Source organism: Saimiri boliviensis, chromosome 5, assembly GCF_048565385.1.
Source record: "Saimiri boliviensis isolate mSaiBol1 chromosome 5, mSaiBol1.pri, whole genome shotgun sequence".
In the NCBI taxonomy this organism is placed as follows: domain Eukaryota; kingdom Metazoa; phylum Chordata; class Mammalia; order Primates; family Cebidae; genus Saimiri; species Saimiri boliviensis.
In genome coordinates this window covers 106,556,080-106,576,468 of record NC_133453.1, presented here as the reverse complement: position 1 = coordinate 106,576,468, position 20,389 = coordinate 106,556,080, and the positions used below count along the sequence as shown (strand labels likewise).

The following is a 20,389-nucleotide window of genomic DNA, read 5'->3' as shown; positions in this document are numbered from 1 at the left end:
GTGGCACGTGCCTGTAATCCCAGCTACTCAGGAGGCTGAGGCAGGAGAATTGCTTGAACCCAGGATGCGGAGGTTGCGGTGAGCCGAGATCGCGCCATTGCACTCCAGCCTGGGTAACAAGAGTGAAACTCCGTCTCAAAAAAAAAAAAAAAAAAAAAAAGAAATGGCAATAAATATAAGAAAACTAAAACTAAAAATGTAATACCATATGCAATCACTAAAAAAAAGTGAAATATGGGCCGGGCGCGGTGGCTCACGCCTGTAATCCCAGCACTTTAGGAGGCCAAGGTGGGTGGATCACGAGGTCAAGGGATCAAGACCATCCTGGTCAACATGGTGAAGCCCCATCTCTACTAAAAATACAAAAATTAGCTGGGCATGGTGGCGCGTGCCTGTAATCCCAGCTACTCAGGAGGCTGAGGCAGGAGAATTGCCTGAACCCAGGAGGCAGAGGTTGCGGTGAGCCAAGACTGCGCCATTGCACTCCAGCCTGAGTAACAAAAGTGAAACACCATTTCAAAAAAAAAAAAAAAAAAAAAGTGAAATACTTGTAATTCTAACAAAACATATATGGGATTTTTATACTGAAAACCTCAAAATGCTGAAGAAAAAATTAAAGAGGATCTAAATACACAGGCAGTCTATGTTTATAACTGGAAGATTCAACATTAAATAAAGATGTCCTTAATCTCCAAATAAATATGATACACAGGTTTAAGGCAATTCCTGCAAAAGCCTTGCAAGATTTCCAAAAAGGAATTAAGAGGGTGCTGATCAATCTACCCAGTTCCCAGACTTATTATATAGCTACAATAATAATTAAGACTGTATGGTACCAAAGGAAGGTAACCACACAGAACAATGGAACAGACCACAGACCACAGACCTCAGAAATTGATATATAAAATAGAGCCCTGAAACAGACACGTCTTATAAAAAATTAATTCAAAATCAATACAGACTAACTATAAAACCTAAGACTATAAAACTTTCAGAAAATAATGTAGGAGAAAATCTTAGGAAACTTGGGCTAGGTTTGTCATGCTAAGTTTAGCATAACAGCAAAAGCACAATCAAAAGGAAAGGCCAATAAATCAGAATGTGCCAAAATTTTCAATTCTGTGAAAAGCCTTGTTAAGAAAAAGACAAGTTACAGACCACATGTAGACTGAGCATCTCTAATCTGAAAATCTGAAATGCTTCAACATGAGACAGTGATACCTTTCATTGCTTTCTGCTAGCTCAGGATACAAATGGTTTCATGCACAAAATGATTAAAAATATCGTATAGAATTACCTTCAAGATATGTAGATAAGGTGTATACAAAACATAAATAAATTTTGTGTTTAGACATAGGTTCCATCCCCAAGGTATCTCACTACCTATATAAATATTCCAAAATCCAAAAAAATCTGTTATCCAGAACACTTCTGGTCCTAGGCATTTTGGATAAGGGCTACTCAACCTGTATCTAAAAACAATTCATGGCTGGGCACAGAGGCTCATACCTGTAATCCCAGCACTTTGAGAGGCCAAGGTGGGCAGACTGCCTGAGCTCAGGTTCGCATCCAGCCAAGGCAACATGGTGAAACCCCGTCTCTACTAAAATACAAAAAATTAGCCGGGCATGGCAGCGTGCGCCTGTAGTCCCAGCTACTCAGGACACTGAGGCAGGAGAAGTGCTTGACTCCAGGTGGCGGAGGTTGCAGTGAGCCAAAATCAAGCCACTGCACCCCAGCCTGGCAACAGAATGAGACTCTGTCTCAAAAAAAAAAAAGATTCCTTTCTCAAACATGTATGTAAGAATGATCAAAGTTCAACATTAAAAAACGTACATTTAGAAAATTAGGCAAAGGACATGAAGAAACATTTCACTGAAGAAAACATAGAGATGGCAAATAAAAACATGAACGGATGGTCAATATCACTAATGATTAGGAAAATACAAAAATCAGACCACAACGAGTATCAATACACACATCAGAACAGAATTAAAAAGAGTGACAACACCAACCACCGGTAAGAACACAGAAAAACTGAATTATTCACCTACTGCTGATGGGAAAGTAAAGTCACTGGAAAGTAGTTTTTTAGTTCTGTTAAAAACTAAACATAAATTTACCATACATATGACCCAGCAATTGCACATTTGGGCATTTATCTCAGAGAGAGGTAACTTTGTAGCTACACCACAGCCTGTACACAAGTGTTCACAACAGGTTTGCTGCTAACAGCAAAAGCTGGAAGTAACCAAAATGTCCCTCAATACAAAATGTGGTACATCCATCCCACGGAATACCACTCGGCAATAAAAAGGACTATTGACAAAGAGACAGATTTCCAGGGCAAATGCTGAGTGAAAAGCGTTAAACTCACAAGACCACACACCATATGATTTCATTTATATGACACTGTTGAAATGATAGAGCTATGGAGCTGGAGAAGTGATTGACAGGGATGGGCGTGACTATAAAAGGGTGTCACAGCAGGAAGATTTTGTGAAGAATTCTTATCTTGATTGAGGTGGCAGCTATAGAATCTACACAAGTGAGAAAAATGACACTGGATTAGTTTTAAACACCATACCAATTCCAAATTCCTGGGTTTAATTTGATCTAATATTAACAACTGGGGAAATCAGGTAAAAAGCACATGAGACTCTCAATGCTATCTTTGTAACTTCTTGGGAATCTATAATTATTTCAAAATTCAATTTTAAAAAAAAAAGCAGCATGTTCCACACAACAGACTTACATACACACCACTAGCTCAGTCAGCACCCTAACAAGGGACTCCCAAGATATTTGACATGATTTTTTTTAAGGGTTATTTTCCCCAAAATGTAGCATTTTCTTCTGACTATAAGGAGAATTCAAGCAATTCATTCCATATAAACTACAGATCATCAAAATATCATTACCCAAAGCAAGTATCAGTATGATGCATTTTAGGTCTATCTTAAAAACAGGCTGTGTTATACATGAATACAGCACATTACAATGTGCTGAACTATATAAAAATTGTTGATTTATTTCATGAAAACAAAAGTTGGTAAGAAATCATCTGTTTAAAGAAGAAATGGCTTAGGCCAGGCACGGTGGCTCATGCCTGTAATCCCAGCACTTTGGGAGGCTGAGGCAGCTGGATCACGAGGTCAGGAGATCAAGACCATCCTGACTAACACAATGAAACCCCATCTCCATTAAAAATACAAAAATTAGCCAGGTGTGGTGGCACCCGCCTGTAGCCCCAGCTACTTGAGAGACTGAGGCAGTAGAACCACTTGATTGAACCCAGGGAGGCAGAGGCTGCAGTGAGCTGTGAGCTGAGATCATGCCACAGCACTCCAGCCTGGACGACACAGTGAGACTCTACCTCAAAAAAAAAAAAAAAAAAAAAGGGAAGAAATGGTTTAGAGTACATTTCTAATTTCGTTTAAAGAAACAAAACAAAGCAGGACAGCAGCAGAGACCCCAAGCTTCCCTCACATGGAGGCTCAGGTTTCTCCCTACCTCAGGGGCCGGTGCAGCATAAGCCGTGTATGGCGGAGGAGAGGAAACCACGGACGTCTCATCTGTCATGACTGCAGAGCCCACATACGCCTGTGGAGAGAGGACAGGGTGAGGGCAGGATAGCTTCCCAGCAGCTGTGTGCTCCATGATGCTGTGCATGTGCCCCTTTTATTTAGCAGATTAAAAACTTTAAAGGACAAAAAGTTATACAGCTCTCTGCAAAGTAGGAAAAACTCCCCCAGTCCAGTGGGGGGCCCTAGTCCTAGTCTGGTGTCCTCTAAATGCAGGAGCAAAGTGGCCCTCATTCAGCCCCTAGCAGGATTAGCACTCTCACAGCTAGGAAGGCACACAGAGGCCCCACTGTTACCCAATACCTTTTAAAAGATATTACACCAGGCCAGGAGCAATGGCTCATACCTGTAATCCCAACACTTTGGGAGGCTGGGTGAGAGGATCGCTAGAGCCCAGGAGTTCAAGGCCAGCCTAGGTAACAGAGGGAGAGCCCATCTCTACAAAAAAACAATTAGCTGGGCATGGTGCTTATGGCCCCAGCTACTCAGGAGACTAAATCTGAAGGATCACTTGAGACCGGGAGGTCGAGACTACAGTCAGCCAAAATTGGGCCACTGTACTCCAGCCTGGGCAACAGAGCAAGACCCTGTCTCCAAGGAAAAAAAAAAAAAAAAAAAAAAAGATATTACAGCACTCTCAACATCCTTTATTCACAAATAAAAACCCAACAATCTAAAATGTATCAGAGATATGTCCTATACACAGTCTGTTTTTACCTTAAAAAACAAAATTCTTCATTAAATTACTCCTCAATGTAATTTAAAGAAAAACATGTTAGTTCTTTTTAAAAAAAAAAAAAATCTGGGCAGGTGATGTGGCTCACACCTGTAATCCCAGCACTTTGGAAGGCTGAGGCAGACAGATCATGAGGTCAAGAGTTCAAGACCGGCCTGACCAACATGGTGCAACCCCATCTCCACTAAAAATACAAAAATTAGCCAGTCGTGTTGGTAGGCACCTGTAATCCCAGCTACTCCAGAGGCTGAGGCAGGAGAATCGCTTGAACCCAGGAGGCAGAGGTTGCAGTGAGCTGAGATCGCGCCACTGCACTCCAGCCTGGGTGAGAGAGAGACAGACTGTCTCAAAAAAAAAAAAAAAATCCATACAAAGAATCAGTTGGGGATCTTGCCCTTAACTGTATGGATCATTAATACTAATTTTACCCACAAAAAGCATTTTCATGAAAAAAAGGTAACTGCACCTATAGAGTAAGCTTAGAATGAAGTTATTAAGCCTTTTACCTTCTTCTCCCACATGCACACATTCTTGTGTAAGCTTGATCCACCTTCTTTTCTTAGAGATAAAAGAAGGAAAAAGCCCATCTAAAGAATGAAAGCTCTGACCAGAGTAACACTCCCTGATCCCTGACAGATAAAGATGGCATTACAAGCTCTACAAATGGGGTTCACTGTCTCAGTGACCTCCTAAGGCCAGAAACAGGATAAGAGACAAGTACAAGTCACAAAAAGGTTTGTTTCATCAAGGCTGAGCTCCTGTGCATAAAAAGGATCCTGCAATTCTTTCTGAGCCTTTACTGCAAACCACAGCAGAATTCAAAGTGTTACATAACTTTGAGAAATACAAACATTTCTAGAAAGCAACACTGGAACAAGCATGCCTGTGTGAGGAGGGTGCCTCCTGCCAAAATATTTGGCAAACCCAGCTTGCTCACTGTTGGTTAAAGGCGCCCTGCCCAGTGCTACCTGCCCAGTCATGGCTGGATGGCCAGGAAACCCATTTTCCCCCTTCTCCAATTGTTACGTAAGACCATGTGAAAACATTACTGGTGGCTGGGTGTGGTGGCTCACACCTGTAATCCCAGCACCTTGAGAGGTGGAAGTGGGAGGATCACTTGAGCCCAGGAGTTCAATACCAACCTGGGTAATATAGTGAGACCTTCTCTCTACAAAAAAAAAAAAAAAAAAAAAAATTCAATAAGCTCGGCATGGTAGCATGGACCTGTAGTCCCAGCTACTGGGAAGCAGGGAAGGGGAGGCTGAGGCAGGAGGACCACTTGAGCCCAAGAGGTAGAGGTTGCAGTGAGCAGCACCACTGCACTCCAGCCTGGGTAAAAGAGTGAGACCTTGTCAAAAAAAAAAAAAATTATTGATGATTGTATTAGCCACTTACTGTGTTTGTCCTAGAATCTTGGAGTGTAAATTTCCAGGCCCTGGAGAAAAGAAAAAGAATACTTAATATTTAAGGCAATCCAACATTTCAATGATTCTCAAAACCTGGGTGGGCATCAGAATTCCTGAAGAGATCTGCTTAAAGAACAGGTCTTCAGGTCTTGCCTCAAACCACTTGAGACATGCACTAGGAATACATATTTTTAAAAACTACATCTACAATAGATACATAATATTTAAAACATCTATACAATACTTTTTACTTTTTAATAAATGCGAAATGTACTCCCACTTGCTTTGTCAGTTCATGGCATACACACAGATCTACTTCCTTTTTAACAGCTTTGTAATATTCCATGATATGAGTAAATTTAGATTGTTGGCAATTTTTCGACATTAAGAGAATTAAAGAATGGTGGGAACCAGATGCAGTGCCTCATGCCTATAATCCAAGCACTTTGTAAGGCCAAGGCAGGGGGATCACCTGAGCCCAGGAGTTCAAGACCAGCCTGGGCAACATAGAGAAATCCCAGCTCTACAAAAAACACAAACATTAGCCAGGCATGGTGGTGCATGCCTATAGACCCAGCTACTTGGGAGGCTGAGGTGGGAGAATAGCTTCCTCCTGGGAGGTCAAGGCTATAGTGAGCCAAGATCCTAACCAGTGCATTCCAGCCTGGATGAAAGAGAAAAACCCTGTCTCAAGAAAAATAGAAAAAAGAATGCTATTAACATATTAACATCCCTATTACCCTTGCACTCTTATGTTAACATTTCCATAGTTAACATTTCCATAGGGCAAATTCCAAAGACTGCAACTGCTAGGTCAAAGGATATAAACAGAATTTCAGCAGGTATTGCAAAATGGCCCTGCAAAATGACTCTAACAGTGTCTGTAACCTGGTAGCTTTCCTCCATATTGTTAAAAAAAAACTAGGCATCTGAAACTTAAGTATCACAATTAAGTTTTTGCTTTAAATGATAGGCAAAAACAGTCTCTCATCCAGTCATCATGGCTCATGCCTGTAATCCCAGCACTTTGGGAAGCCGAGGTAGGCAATCGCCTGAGGTCAGGAGTTTGAGACCAGCCTGGTCAACAAGGTGAAACCCTGCTTCTACTGAAAATACAAAATCAGCCAGGCATGGTGGTGCATGCCTGTAATCTCAGCTACTCCAGAGGCTGCGGCAAGAGAACTGCTTGAAGCCGGGAGGGAGACAGAGGTTTCAATGAGCGGAGATCACACCACTGCACTCCAGCCTGGGCTACAAGAGACTCCATCTAAAAAAAAAAAAGCAGTCTCTTGTGTACCCACTCATTCCTTTACTCCTTTTCTTACTAACCCCAGCCCTATTACCTTCATCAATTTCTTTCATTTTTATTCTCATTTTACTATCTCCCTAAGTTGAAAGATTCATTCAGTTATTTTCAAGTGTTCTGGCTTTCTAAGGAATGCAGTTAAGTTACAAAATTCCCCAACAGATTTTGTATGTGGCGTACCACTGTCATTCACTTTGCTAAGGGGTATCACATTGGATTATTCATATATATTACATAAATTTTGTTGTCATTTCGTCTACAAATTCAGTTCTGTTATTGCAGAACATTTTTCTTGCCCTGAATTTCTAATTACCTCTTTTGGGGTTCTATACTTTCTGCACATCAATAATCTTTCTGAACTTTTTTTAGTGTTTCTAACATATCTCTGATCTTTTCTCCAAATCTTTTCATCTTTTTCCCCTCACTGAGATTATCTCCAGTCTCTTCCTCCATGCCAGTGATTCACTTTTCATTTGGAGTTGTATGCAAGGGAAGACCACTTTCATCAGATTACTATGTGAATGGCACCCTCTTGACAGTGACAGATCTTCTAGATTATAGACACAAAAGGGCAGAAAAGAAACATAAATCTCTGCCCTTGCATAGCATATATTCTAATGAAAGCAGATGATGAACAAGATAAATAGTTGGTACACAGTGAGTGTGTATGCAGACAGGGAGATACAATTTTAAATACGGTGGTCAGGAAAGCATTCCTGAAGACTCTGCTTCTGTTCCTTGGATTTTATTTTTCTCCACTCTAGGAGCTTTTCCTGAGGCTTGCATGTTTCTTTTCTTATTTTTCCTTCAAGGTATATCTGCATAGCTGCCAAGCCACTTCTTTACAGCCTGCTCACTTTTTACATGGGAAGTGGTATCTAAAACTTCCGTTTGCACTGGTAAGTTATTTCTCCTTGACACTCTCCCTACCTAATCTGGTATCAACCGGTAGCTCCACCCTGTTCCACCTCTGTCCAGCCCAGCAACAGTTTGATAGCTAGGTGTACCCTCAATCAATATTCTATAATCTGAGGGCACAGGGCTGGAAGAGAAGGAAATTTCTTCTGACATCGAATAAGTCTTTTCTGAAAAATCTGAGTCCTACACTCTCTTCTGAGCACATTCCTTTGAATGTCCCATGCAAAGGTTCACTTCACAGCCACAAAATTATCCAATTCCTGTGAGCTTCAGTGCCTTTCACTGCCCTGCAATGATGGGCCCTGGGAGAACCACCCAGCCTCTGCTGAGGTCCCAAGAACATCACATTCTTAAGGATTTTTCCTTAGCTTTTCCAAAAAGTATCTTACTCTTAATCAGCATCACTCCAGACTACCGGGTAATACTAAACATTTGCAATATTTAATTAACCCATCTTGTTAATTCTGGGATTCGGGTAGGATTAAAGAACATCTCAATAGCCGGGCGCGGTGACTCAAGCCTGTAATCCCAGCACTTTGTGAGGCCGAGGCGGGCGGATCACAAGGTCAAGAGATCGAGACCATCCTGGTCAACATGGTGAAACCCCGTCTCTACTAAAAATACGAAACATTAGCTGGGCATGGTGGCGCATGCCTGTAATCCCAGCTACTCAGGAGGTTGAGGCAGGAGAATTGCCTGAACCCAGGGGGCGGAGGTTGCGGTGAGCCAAGATGGCGCCATTGCACTCCAGCCTGGGTAACAAGAGCGAAACTCCCTCTCACAAAAAAAATAAATAAATAAAATAAAGAACATCTCAATAGAATCATCGATTTCTTTCTTTGGCTGTCTGTAGTTTGTGCTTGAAATCAAACTTCTTTATTTGGTTGCGCCATTGAAATGTTTTCCTCTCAGGGAAGATGATCTAATCCATTTCACCATTGTTCTCAAAGGTCTCTATTATGGGGTTGAATTATGTCCTCATGAAAAAGATATGCATAAATCCTGATCCCCAGTACCCACAAATGCTGGAATGTTATTTGGAAATAGGGTATTTGCATATGGAATCAAATTAAGATAAACAACTCATAGTGGATTAAGATGGGTCCTTAATCCAGTACGACTGGTGTTCTTTGTAAGAAAAGAGAATTCTGGACACAGACCCAACAGAAGAAGGCCATGTGACAACAGAGGCAGAGACGGGAGTAACGTGGCTGCCAGCCAAGGACACCAAAAACTACTGCAGAAGCTAGGAAGAGGCAAGAAGGGACCCCATCCAGCATCGCAGAGGGAGCAGGGATCTGTTGACACACAGATACCAGACTTCCAGCCTCCAGAAATATGAGACAAGGAATTTCGGCCATTTTTGTCACTTAAGTGTTCAGCAATTTGTGACAGCAGCCCTAGGAACTCAGTTTCCTCTTTCCTTTTTTGCTTTTCTGACCATTTTATTTCAAGTGCGTTTCTTCTTAACAGAATATATTGCTGGACTTTGTATTTTCTGCTCAATCTCAGATCTTTTTTTTTTTTGAGATGGAGTCTCACTCTGTCACCAGACTGGAGTGCAGTGGCACCATCTCAGCTCACTGCAACCTCTGCCTCCTGGGTTCAAGAAATTTTCCTGTTTCAGCCTCCTGAGGAGCTGGGACTACAGACGCATGCCACCACGCCTAATTTTTTTTTTTTTTTTTTTTTTTTTTTGAGACGGAGTTTCACTCGTTACCCAGGCTGGAGTGCAATGGCCCGATCTTGCTCACCGCAACCTCCGCCTCCTGGGTTCAGGCAATTCTCCTGCCTCAACCTCCTGAGTAGCTGGGATTACAGGCATGTGCCACCATGCCCAGCTAATGTTTCGTATTTTTAGTAGAGACGGGGTTTCACCATGTTGACCAGGATGGTCTCGATTTCTTGACCTTGTGATCCACTCGTCTAGGCCTCCCAAAGTGCTGGGATTACAGGCCTAAGCCACCACGTCCGGCCACCTGAGTAATTTTTTACATTTTTAGTAGACACAAGGTTTCACTGTGTCAGCCAGGTCTTGATCTCCTGACCTCATGATCTGCCCACCTCAGCCTCCCAAAGTGCTGGGACTACAGGTGTGAGCCATGGCGCCCAGCCCTCAGATCTTACCCTTTTTAGGTAAATTTCACCAAATCACATTTACTAAAATCACAGAAACTATCAGTCTAATTATTGCCAGGACGTTTACTGTTGTGCTTTATTAAGTTTTCTTTTAACGAGGAATATTTTCTGTTCTTTTTATTCTTCTAGTTTAAAAATATTATCCTCCACTTCTATCCGCCCAAATTTGTACCCTTAAAATATGACACATGTATAAAGCTCTCTTTTACATCTAGGTTAAGAATCAACTCACTCATTCTTTCAGGCTAAACAAGACCAGCTCTTCAAGTATATATTTTTGCCTCTTCTCTCACGTGCTTTGCTTTTGTTTTTTTTTTGAGACAGGATCTCACTCAGTTACCCAGGTTGAAGTGCGGTGGCGTGATCTCAGCTCACTGCAACCTCTGCCTCCCAGACTCAAGCAATACTCCCACCTCAGCCACCTAAGTAGCTGTGACTACAGGCACATCCCACCACACCCAGCTAATTTTTGTATTTTTAGTAGGGACAGGGTTTCACCACGTTGGAAAGGCTGGTCTCAAATTCCTGACCTCAGGTGATCCACACACCTCAGCCTCCCAAAGTGTTGAGATTATAGGTTTGAGTCACTGCACCCAGGATTCTCCCATGTTTTGTTGGATTACTCTAAAATTCTAGTTCCAGATGTTTTTCCAGTGTTTCTTTAAAAAATATTTTGTACATGTGATACTGCCCCCCAGCAGAGCAGAGCAGTTAAGGACAAAGGGCTGTAGAAACAAGGGTTCAGATCGAGTCTAGCCTACCAGCTCTAAAGCCTGTAGGAAGCACAGCAGGCAGAATGACAGCTCCAAAGATGTCCACAACCTAATCTCCATAGCTTATGAATATGCTGCCTTACAAGGTAAAAGGGATTCTGGGACCAGGTACAGTGGCTCACACCTGTAAGCCCACCACTTTGGGAGGCCAAGGTGGGTGGATCACTCAAGACCAGGGTTTGAGACCAGTGTGGGCAACATGGCAAAACCCCATTTCTACAAAAATTAGCTTGGTGTGATGACAAGCACCTGTAGTCCCAGCTACTTGGAAGACTGAGGCAGGAGAATTGCTTGAGCCCAGAAGGCAGAGGCTGCAGTGAGATAGCACTATTACACTCCAGCCTGGATGACAGGAGGGAAACCCTGTCTCAAAAAAAAGGTCGGGGCGAGGGGGGAAGCGGGGAAGCGGGGAAGCGGGATTCTGCAGCAAGAATTAAGACTAAGGACCTTAAGATGATGAGATTAACTTGGAATATCCAGTCGGGCCAAACTAATCTTGAATCCTTAAAACCGTGTAACCTTCCTGGCTGCAGAGAACCAAAGATGGCAGCAGGAGAGGACTCCACCTACTACTACTGGCTTTGAGGATGGAGGACGGGGCTGCAATCCCAGGAATGCAGAGGCTTCTAGAAGGTGGAAAAAGGAAACAGATTCTCCCCTACAGCTTACAGTGGGAATATGGCCCTGCAGAAACTTTGTGACAACTGAGACTACTGTTGGACTCCTGACTTCCAGTTTGTATTGTGTGAAGCCACTAAGCTTGCGGCAATTTATTACAACAACATTAAAAAAACATATGGAAGTTACTTAACTTCTCTGTCTCCACTTCTTATAATAGGAGTGACAGCACCCACCTTGTAAAATAAGACAAGATGAGGATTACAATCATCTGTGAAGCTGTTAACTCAGTGTCTAGAGCAAAGGAAGTGTTCAATACATGTTGGTTTAATAACAGAGCTCCAATTTTCAAAAGTAGCAAATTAGCTTGACACATGGTCATTTCTCCATTGGACTTTATTTATTTATTTTTTTTTTTTGAGACGGAGTTTCGCTCGTTACCCAGGCTGGAGTGCAATGGCACAATCTCGGCTCAACGCAACCTCCGCCTCCTGGGTTCAGGCAATTCTCCTGCCTCAGCCTCCTGAGTAGCTGGGATTACAGGCACGAGCCACCATGCCCAGCTAATCTTTTGTATTTTTAGTAGAGATGGGGTTTCACCATGTGGACCAGGATGGTCTCGATCTCTCGACCTCGTGATCCACCCGCCTCGGCCTCCCAAAGTGCTGGGATTACAGGCTTGAGCCACCGCGCCCGGCCCCTCCATTGGACTTTAAGAAAGCCCCATCTCTTCCAGAATATGCCATATTTGTATCACAGTCACTAATATAAATCAGAAGAATGTAAAAAGGCAGCTACTTCTGGCACTTAAAACAGACCCTAGAGTTTGGCATAGAATGACGTTTATACAGAGGCTGAGCACAGATACGTGTGGTAGGCCCTGACAAAATGGCCTCCAGATCTGTGAAGACATTGCATATCTACAAATATTTCAGTAATCTCTATTAGTGAATTCTCACAACATCCAGAGTTCACCCACTTAAGTGGTAATGTAGACAAAATAAAAATTCCAATTCTCCCCAAATTTCATTCAGTCAGTGTTTTCAAGATTCTGATCCAGCCGGGCGCGGTGGCTCAAGACTGTAATCCCAGCACTTTGGGAGGCCGAGGCAGGTGGATCACGAGGTCAAGAGATCAAGACCATCCTGATCAACATGGTGAAACCCCGTCTCTACTAAAATACAAAAGATTAGCTGGGCATGGTGGCACGTGCCTGTAATCCCAGCTACTCAGGAGGCTGAGGCAGGAGAATTGCCTGAACTCAGGAGGCGGAGGTTGCGGTGAGCCGAGATCGCGCCATTGCACTCCAGCCCTGGGTAACAAGAGCGAAACTCCATCTCAAAAAAAAAAAAGAAAAAAAGATTCTGATCCAACATCAATGCCAATGTTAGGAGGCCAAGGAGTATTACAACCGGGATTTCCCCAACCCTTCTTCAGAGATGGCAGAGAAATGACCACCAAAGAAGGAAAAGCTGCACAGTACAGATGTGAATGCTTTCCAAAAAGACATTAACATAAAAAGAACCAAGCTTAACAAACCATTCAACTATGTCTGTTACCCACTGTGAATCTAATAATGAAAGACAGCATGACGAGTACTACAATTCCTTTCTGCCATTTTCACCACAATGGGATCAGGCAGTCCCAGAGAGGCAGACACTAGAACTGAAAAAGCAAGTCTTGTATTTCTCTCACACATCCACGGAGTCCCTCATTCTGAGGCCTCAAGGAAAACTCTACTCCCATTCATTTTTTGGCAATCAGACATAAAATAGAAAATATTTTTTAAATTAAACGCCTAAGAAAGCAAAACTTACAAGCAATCGTCTGTGCTTTCAGCACAAAGACTAACTGTTTTCCCATCTCGGCAAACAATTTGCAGCATGCAGTCTTTTGACTTTCCATCTGGAGGTTGAATATCTATGAAAAATAAGGCAGAATAAAGGAATTTTTTTCAGGATTTCTTCTTACACTTTCTAAGAACTACTAGCTCAGAGAAGCAAAGGACTAGACAATAAATCAAGTGTTACATCTGTGAAAGAATCCTCTGCCTTTCCAAGAAGGCAGAAAGAACATCGCTAGGCTGACTGACAGGACCAGCTGCAAAGATGTCTACAAAATGTATTCCTTATAATGGATATAAAGAATACCTTCAGGAAACGACATCTCAGATTTTTTTTTTTCTTTTTTTTGAGACAGAGTCTTACTCTGTTACCCAGGCTGAAGTACAGTGGCACAATCTCAGCTCACTGCAACCTCCACCTTCCGGGTTCAAGCAATTCTCTGCCTTAGCCTCCCGAGTAGCTGGGATTACAGGTAACTGCCACCATGCCCAGATAATTTTTTTTTTTTTTTTTTTTTTTTTAGTAGAGGTGGGTTTCGCCATCTTAGCCAGGCTGGTCTTGAACTCCTGACCTTGTGATCCACTGTGCCTGGCCGACATCTCAGATTTTAAGCAACTGAATGGAGTCAGCATCAAACAGAAGCCAGTTATTGAGTACAAAATCAACACAGTCTACGGTGGTCTGTGCTTCTTGAGGTTCCCAGCACACTGGTTCCCTCACCTCAAGTAGAAGAGACATGGAATGGTGAGTTTAACTCAGTTGAGAAAATTAATTTGCCCCTACCACGTGGTTCAAGATCTAAGTGCCTGGGGCTCCACTGTGGTCGCCCCTCTAAGAAGAAACCCTTCTTCAATCTGTTAATGAAAGCAGAACAGGGAAGGAAGAGGACCCAGCTCCTACTAAGACAGAGGAAGAGCCGAAGACAGAAGTTGGCCAAGACAGGCCAGCTTACCTCGACATTCCTGCCCCATGCGGATGTTGATGCAGTCCACTGGCATGTGGACCTTATCCTCGACATTCTGCCGAGTCTGGTCATCATAATAGATTAGGTGACCATCTGACCACAGATCAAACCAATTCTTCTTCCAGCGCTTCAAAATAGTACCTGGAAAAACAATAGTAAGGTTAGTAAGTCTTACTATTTTGCCCAAGTTGGAATGCAGCAGCTATTCTTGAATGTGATCATAGCTCAATGCGGCCTTGAACTCCTGGGCTCAAGCAATTCTCTCACCTCAGGATCCCTTTTTTAGCTGGGACTACAGACACATGCCACCATGCTCAGCTGAAAAGTTGGCTTTGAGCCAAAAGACCAAGGACATAGTCCTCTAATTCACAGTAGAAACAAAAGGAACTCTCCCCTGGCCCCTTAATTACACCTGTGTAGAATTACCCAAAGCAATGCATCAGGATGAAAGGGAAAGCAGAGCACAGCAGCCACCCACAAGTGCTTTCACAGGCTGCATGAAGCACACACTGTCAACAGAGACAGCTGCCAACCAACTTAGAAGTCCCAATACTTTCAATTTAGGTTTGTTCTTTTTTTTAAAAAAAAAAAAAAAGCTGCTTTTCAGCAAATGAAACGTATCTAACACTTAATTCTTCATACAGTACTAAAGTTTGAACCTCTCAAACTTTTAAACTTTGTAAATTTCCAATACTGTCTAAATTTGCTAGATTGATGAGAAAATGCTGGACTGTAAAGTCTCTACATGCAAATAAAAATAATACTTTCCTCTTCTGAAAAAACATGTTTCGGCGAGGCACAGTGGCTCACGTGAGTAATCTCAGCACTCTGGGAGGCCAAGGTGGGTGGATCACTTGAGGCCAGGAGTTCAAGACCAGCCTAGGCAAAATGGTGAAATCCCATTTCTACTAAAAATACAAAAAATTAGCTGGGCATGGTGGCTTGTGCCTGTAATCCCAGCTACTAGGGGAGGCTGAGGCAGGACAATCGCTTGAACCCAGGAGGGGCAGGCTGCAATGAGCCAAGATCGTACCATTGTACTCCAACCTGGAAGACAGAGCAAGACTCTGTCTCAAAAAAACAAAAGAAAAATCACATTTTTTTTCCCTTGTACGTAAGAGCTTTCACAGATACTGTTTCCTACCATTTCCCAGAGGAAGCCCACAGTATGGAAGGTGCCCCTTTCCTGATGCATACACTGGAGAAATGAGCACAGTAGGATGTAGACCAGGCCCTGCCTGGCCTCCCATGCCAACTCTCATACTGTACACATCCTACTACCTCACACATTTCTGTCAACTTGAGCGAATTCATCCTTTCATTTGTGATCCTGGATAAGGTACTTAACTTTATAAAATTGTAATTTCCTTGACTGCATGAAGGGAAAACCCCAGTAATGGACTTAAAGGCCAGTTGTAGCTCCAAGTCATCTCTGTACCTTCCTCACATCCATTCACTGCCCACTACACCTTCTGTTCCTATACACCTCACCCCGTTCCTGGCCAACACGCACAATCCCATTTCACGCACTTCCCTTTATGCTGCCGTGCCTGCAACTGGTGTCAACCAGATACGTGCCATCCAGCTTTCCTGCCACTATCAGGCACTCTCCTTACCAGAAGGGGTGTCCACTGCACTTGCCCAAGTGACCACTAAGTGATACCCAAGCATCCATTTGATTGACCACCTGAGCTGTGCAGAAACCACCAAATAGGCTGGGTGCAATGGCTCATACCTGTAATCCCAACATTTTGGGAGACTGAGGTGGGTGGATCACTTAAGCCCAGGAGTTTGAAACCAGCCTGGGCTACATAGCAAAAGCCTATCTCTCCAAAAAAAGAATAGCCAGGTACGGTAACACAGGCCTGTATGCCCAGCTCCTCGGGAGTCTGAGGCAGGAGGACCACTTGAACCTGGAACATCAAGGCTGCAGTGAGTAGTTTTCATGCCACTGCACTCCAGCCTGGATGACAAAGCAAGATTTCATCTTAAAAAAAAAAAAAGTCAGCCAGGCACGGTGGCTCACACCTGTAATCCCAGCACTTTGAGACGCCAAGGCGGGCAGATCATGAGGTTAGGAATTCGAGACCAGCCTGGCCAATAGTGAAAACTTGTCTCTACCAAAAATACAAAAAATTAGCTGGGCGTGGTGGCGCATGCCTGTAATCCCTGCTACTTGGGAGACTGAGGCAGGAGAATCACTTGAACCCAGGAGGCGGAGGTTTCAGTGACCCAAGATTGCACCATTGCACTCCAGCCTGTGTGACAGGGCGAGACTCCATTTCAAAAAAAAAAAGCCCTACTAAATAGAACCACAGAAACAGACAGGTGGAACCACTGGGTCAAGGAGTTCTGCCCAAGTGTCTCAACCTGCCATCAAAGCCCTGGCTGCAGACTCCCAAATCAGGCTGTCCTCCAGGGGCCAGGACTGTTCCAACAGTATACGTGGCAACGGCAGGAAAAAGTCCCGAGGACAGCTTTGCCCACATCACATGTGTATCACCACTGCTCTACAACCCCATGAATGTAATACACCTCACCTTGTTTTAATGGCATTGATACTTCTACTTTCAGGAAAAGAAGGAAAATTAACCCACATATATAGGTATGGGGTTATAGAGTAAGTCTTCTGAATAAATACTTCTCAAACACCCATGGACAAGGACACTGGAAAAGTCTATGCGACTTAAAGTGTATCTATTTTATGTATATCACCATGCTAGACACTGACGGGGAGCACAAAATTACCAAAAGGGTCATTGTTCACTATGTTGACAGAGCATTTACATCAAGTTGTAGTGGAACAGGGAAAGCTTGCCCTCAAACAAAGGTGTGGTAGAGCATGGGGAGTAAAACCAAAGGCCATCCGAAGGGCCAGTAAAGGAGGGCTCCAATATGCCCTCCTTTACTGGCCCTTATGAAGCTAATATTACACCTCTGTCTATTCTAGGACTATAGCACCATCACAGACAAGGGACACATGGTTCAGCTCCAGGCTAGGAACACAGAACTAGTCACAGACACACAGGCTGAAGGCCCGTCTCCTGGTGCATATAGTGTCAGTGCTGAAATCAGACAGTCCTGCGTCTGAATGTACATTTGTCACCATAGTTTACAGTTAGACAAGTTACCTAACCTCACTGAATCTCAATTTCTTCAACTGGAAATAATACTACTTATCTCATGGTCTCTGAACAATAAATGGTACGTGACACAGCTCAGTTTTTGACTAGAATCATAAACGACATAGTAGTCACTTTACCCTTAACTTCATTCTTTCTAGTATAGCAGAATAATCTGCTTGCTCTTTTCTTTTTAATAAATAAGACTGGTTCTTCCTACTTTAAAACACAGTATGAATCTCACCTGGAGTGACAGCCTCGGAGATAAGCAGACTGTGTATGAAAGATAGGTTTGAAAAGATAAGCCTAGAAAAGTGACTCGAACCCATTAAAAGTAAAAATAAAAATAAAAATAAAACCTGAGTCTCTTCTCGAGTCCTTGTGGAGATACAGAAGTTTTGGTTTTAGATAAACTCATTGCCTCAGATCAAGTCTTCAGCCACATAATTACAAAGACTCCAACATTTGAGAATCTGAGTCACTGCTCAATCCCCAGATAACAGAGACAAGAGAGACCAGCACCTCTGTGCAAGTATCTCAGCTGGGCTCAGTTAGATCCAGGCAGTCCCAGATTCATCAATAATAATAAAGCACACAGCCGTGTGCAGTGGCTCACACCTCTAATCCCAGCATTTTGAGAGGCCAAGGAGGGCAGATCATCTGAGACTGGGAGTTCAAGACCAGTCTGTCCGACATGGAGAAACCCCATCTCTACTAAGAATACAAAATTAGCCGGGTGTGGTGGCACATGCCTGTAATCTCAGCTACTCGGGAGGCTGAGGCAGGAGAATCGCTTGAACCTAGGAGGCAAAGGCTGCATTGAGCTGAGATCGCACCACTGCACTCCAGCCTGGGCAACAAGAGCAAAACTCCATCTCAAAATAAATAAATAAATAAATAAATAAATAAATAAAACAAAAATAAATAAAGCACGCTAGTGAGGAGAGCAAAAGCAGCAGGGACTGCCATTGTTTCCTGGTTCCTGACAATTCAGCAATCAAGGAGGAGCTTCATGGTGTGCAAAGTCAGTTCACAGAGATCTAAGAATATCCAAGGAGAAACTCAAGACCACAGCACTAGTAAAACTTTGTTTTTAAACATGATCAGCTTTAAGCAAACAGAAATAGAGATTGCCCTTTGGCAACGCCAATCACAGGCCAAACATCCTGTACTCACTCTGTCGCAGCAACCAGCCACTCTTCACAAACGCCATCTCTTCACCTACAGAACAAGAACAGGCAGGTTCAAAATCATACACAGAATGAGAATAGCCTGTCCAGCCCAAGTCTCTATCCTCATCCCCTTTAGCATCAGCTGAGGAAGGGCCCAAGGCCATTTTAGCTCAGTGCCCCCCTGGCATTTAACGAATACCTCCTCAGTGGGGTTCATGCACTCCACACCCTGTACCATGTCCCTTCCTCCCACACTAGCCTTCAGCCTCACCACCCAGCCCACCTGACTGAGTTAACACCACTCAACAAACATAAAGCAGCCCCAAGGACACAAGATTTAGCCCTCTCAAGGACATGGAGGATTCTCGTGGCTTGCTGGAGCCCCAAGATGCCTACATTTGGCATTCCCAGTGGGGTCCACATGGCCCAGGCAGGGGTACTGCACTGGTGTCAGCAGTGAGGGATATGAAGTGGCCAAGTTAGGGCTAAAAAGCAGAAGTCATCAAGAAAACGGTTCATGAAGTCAACTCTGTAAAAATTTAAATTTTCTGTATGGAAAAAAAGTCTAATGTGACTTTAAAAGTAACAAATTAGAAGAAACATTCATGGCTGGGCATGGTGGCTCACGCCTGTAAACCCAACACTTTGGAAGGCCAAGGCAGGTGGCTCACCTGAGGTCAGGTGTTCAAGACCAGCCTGGCCAACATGGTGAAACCTAGTCTCTACTAAAAACACAAAAATTAGCCAGGTGTGGTGGCAAGCTACTCCAAAGGCTGAGGCAGGAGAACTGCTTGAACCCAGGCGGCAGAGACTGCAGTGAGCCAAGACTGCGGCACTGTACTCCAGCCTGGGCAACAGACTGAGACTCCATCTCAAAAAATAAATAAAGAAGAAGAAACACTCACAACCATATTGCAAGAAGGAGCTTATTTCCTTCACTTACAAAGTTTACACATATCACACAGAAAAGGCAATCACTTAGCGGTTCACAGAAAAAGGAATATAAAGAACCAACAAACTCATAAAAAGACACTGAATTTCCCACTCAATTCAACAGATACAATTCCAACTATACAGTTACCTACTGTACCCATCAGGTGGGCACAAATGAAAACCTCCAAGACACTCAGCAAGGAAAAGGTGCAATGGAGGAAAAAAAAAACTGCCGCAATCTTCCAGAGGGAAATTTGACAAAACCTATTGAAACTTTAATAGTTCATATACCTGCACCCAGCAGTCTCACCATGACTAGGAATTTGCCTCACTGAGCTATGTGCAGAGGTTCACTAACACACACATATATATATAAAAGCACTTGCTGCAACATCACATATACTGCAACAGCACCCCATCACCAACATGCCCCATGATGAAGGACTGCGGAGTGGCACCTCCACACAGGACAGATCGCCAGGCAGGCAAGGGGGAGCAGCACGTGCTCAGGTTTCCTCCTGGGAGGAATCCTAAAACCTATGAAGGATGTGTTTCTGGAAACAAAATGAAGCGATTCTGCGTGTGTCACAGAAAAAACAGGGTGACTGGTCCCATCATCTTCTCCTGGGCTATTTGAATTACTTAACAATTTGCATGCACTATTTTCTGTTTTCTCTCACTGCAACACCCAGGCTGGAGTGCAGTGGCACGATCTTAGCTCACTGCAACCTTCACCGTCCAGGTTCAAGCAATCTCTTGTCTCAGCCTCCCGAGTGGCTGGGACTACAGGCACACGCCACCACACCTGGCTAATTTTTGTATTTTTAGTAAAGACGGGTTTCACTGTACTGGTCAGGCTGGTCTCAAACTCCTG

At 43.4% G+C, this 20,389-nt stretch overlaps 1 protein-coding gene across 5 annotated transcripts in view; it reads right to left on the bottom strand.

Annotated features, from left to right (window-relative positions):
• The window catches only part of PLEKHB2 (pleckstrin homology domain containing B2), a 55,724-nt gene that overhangs the window by 17,188 nt on the left and 18,147 nt on the right, over nt 1-20,389 (bottom strand). For all 5 annotated transcript variants that reach the window (XM_003922017.4, XM_003922016.4, XM_039479864.2 and 2 more), the window contains exons 2-6: nt 18,587-18,631; nt 14,277-14,429; nt 13,298-13,400; nt 5,716-5,755; nt 3,514-3,603 (exon numbers count right to left, since the gene is read on the bottom strand). In XM_003922017.4, coding sequence (XP_003922066.1) covers nt 3,514-3,603; nt 5,716-5,755; nt 13,298-13,400; nt 14,277-14,429; nt 18,587-18,623 — 423 coding nt within the window. In that variant the 5' untranslated portion in view covers nt 18,624-18,631. The remainder of the gene's footprint in view (nt 1-3,513; nt 3,604-5,715; nt 5,756-13,297; nt 13,401-14,276; nt 14,430-18,586; nt 18,632-20,389) is intronic.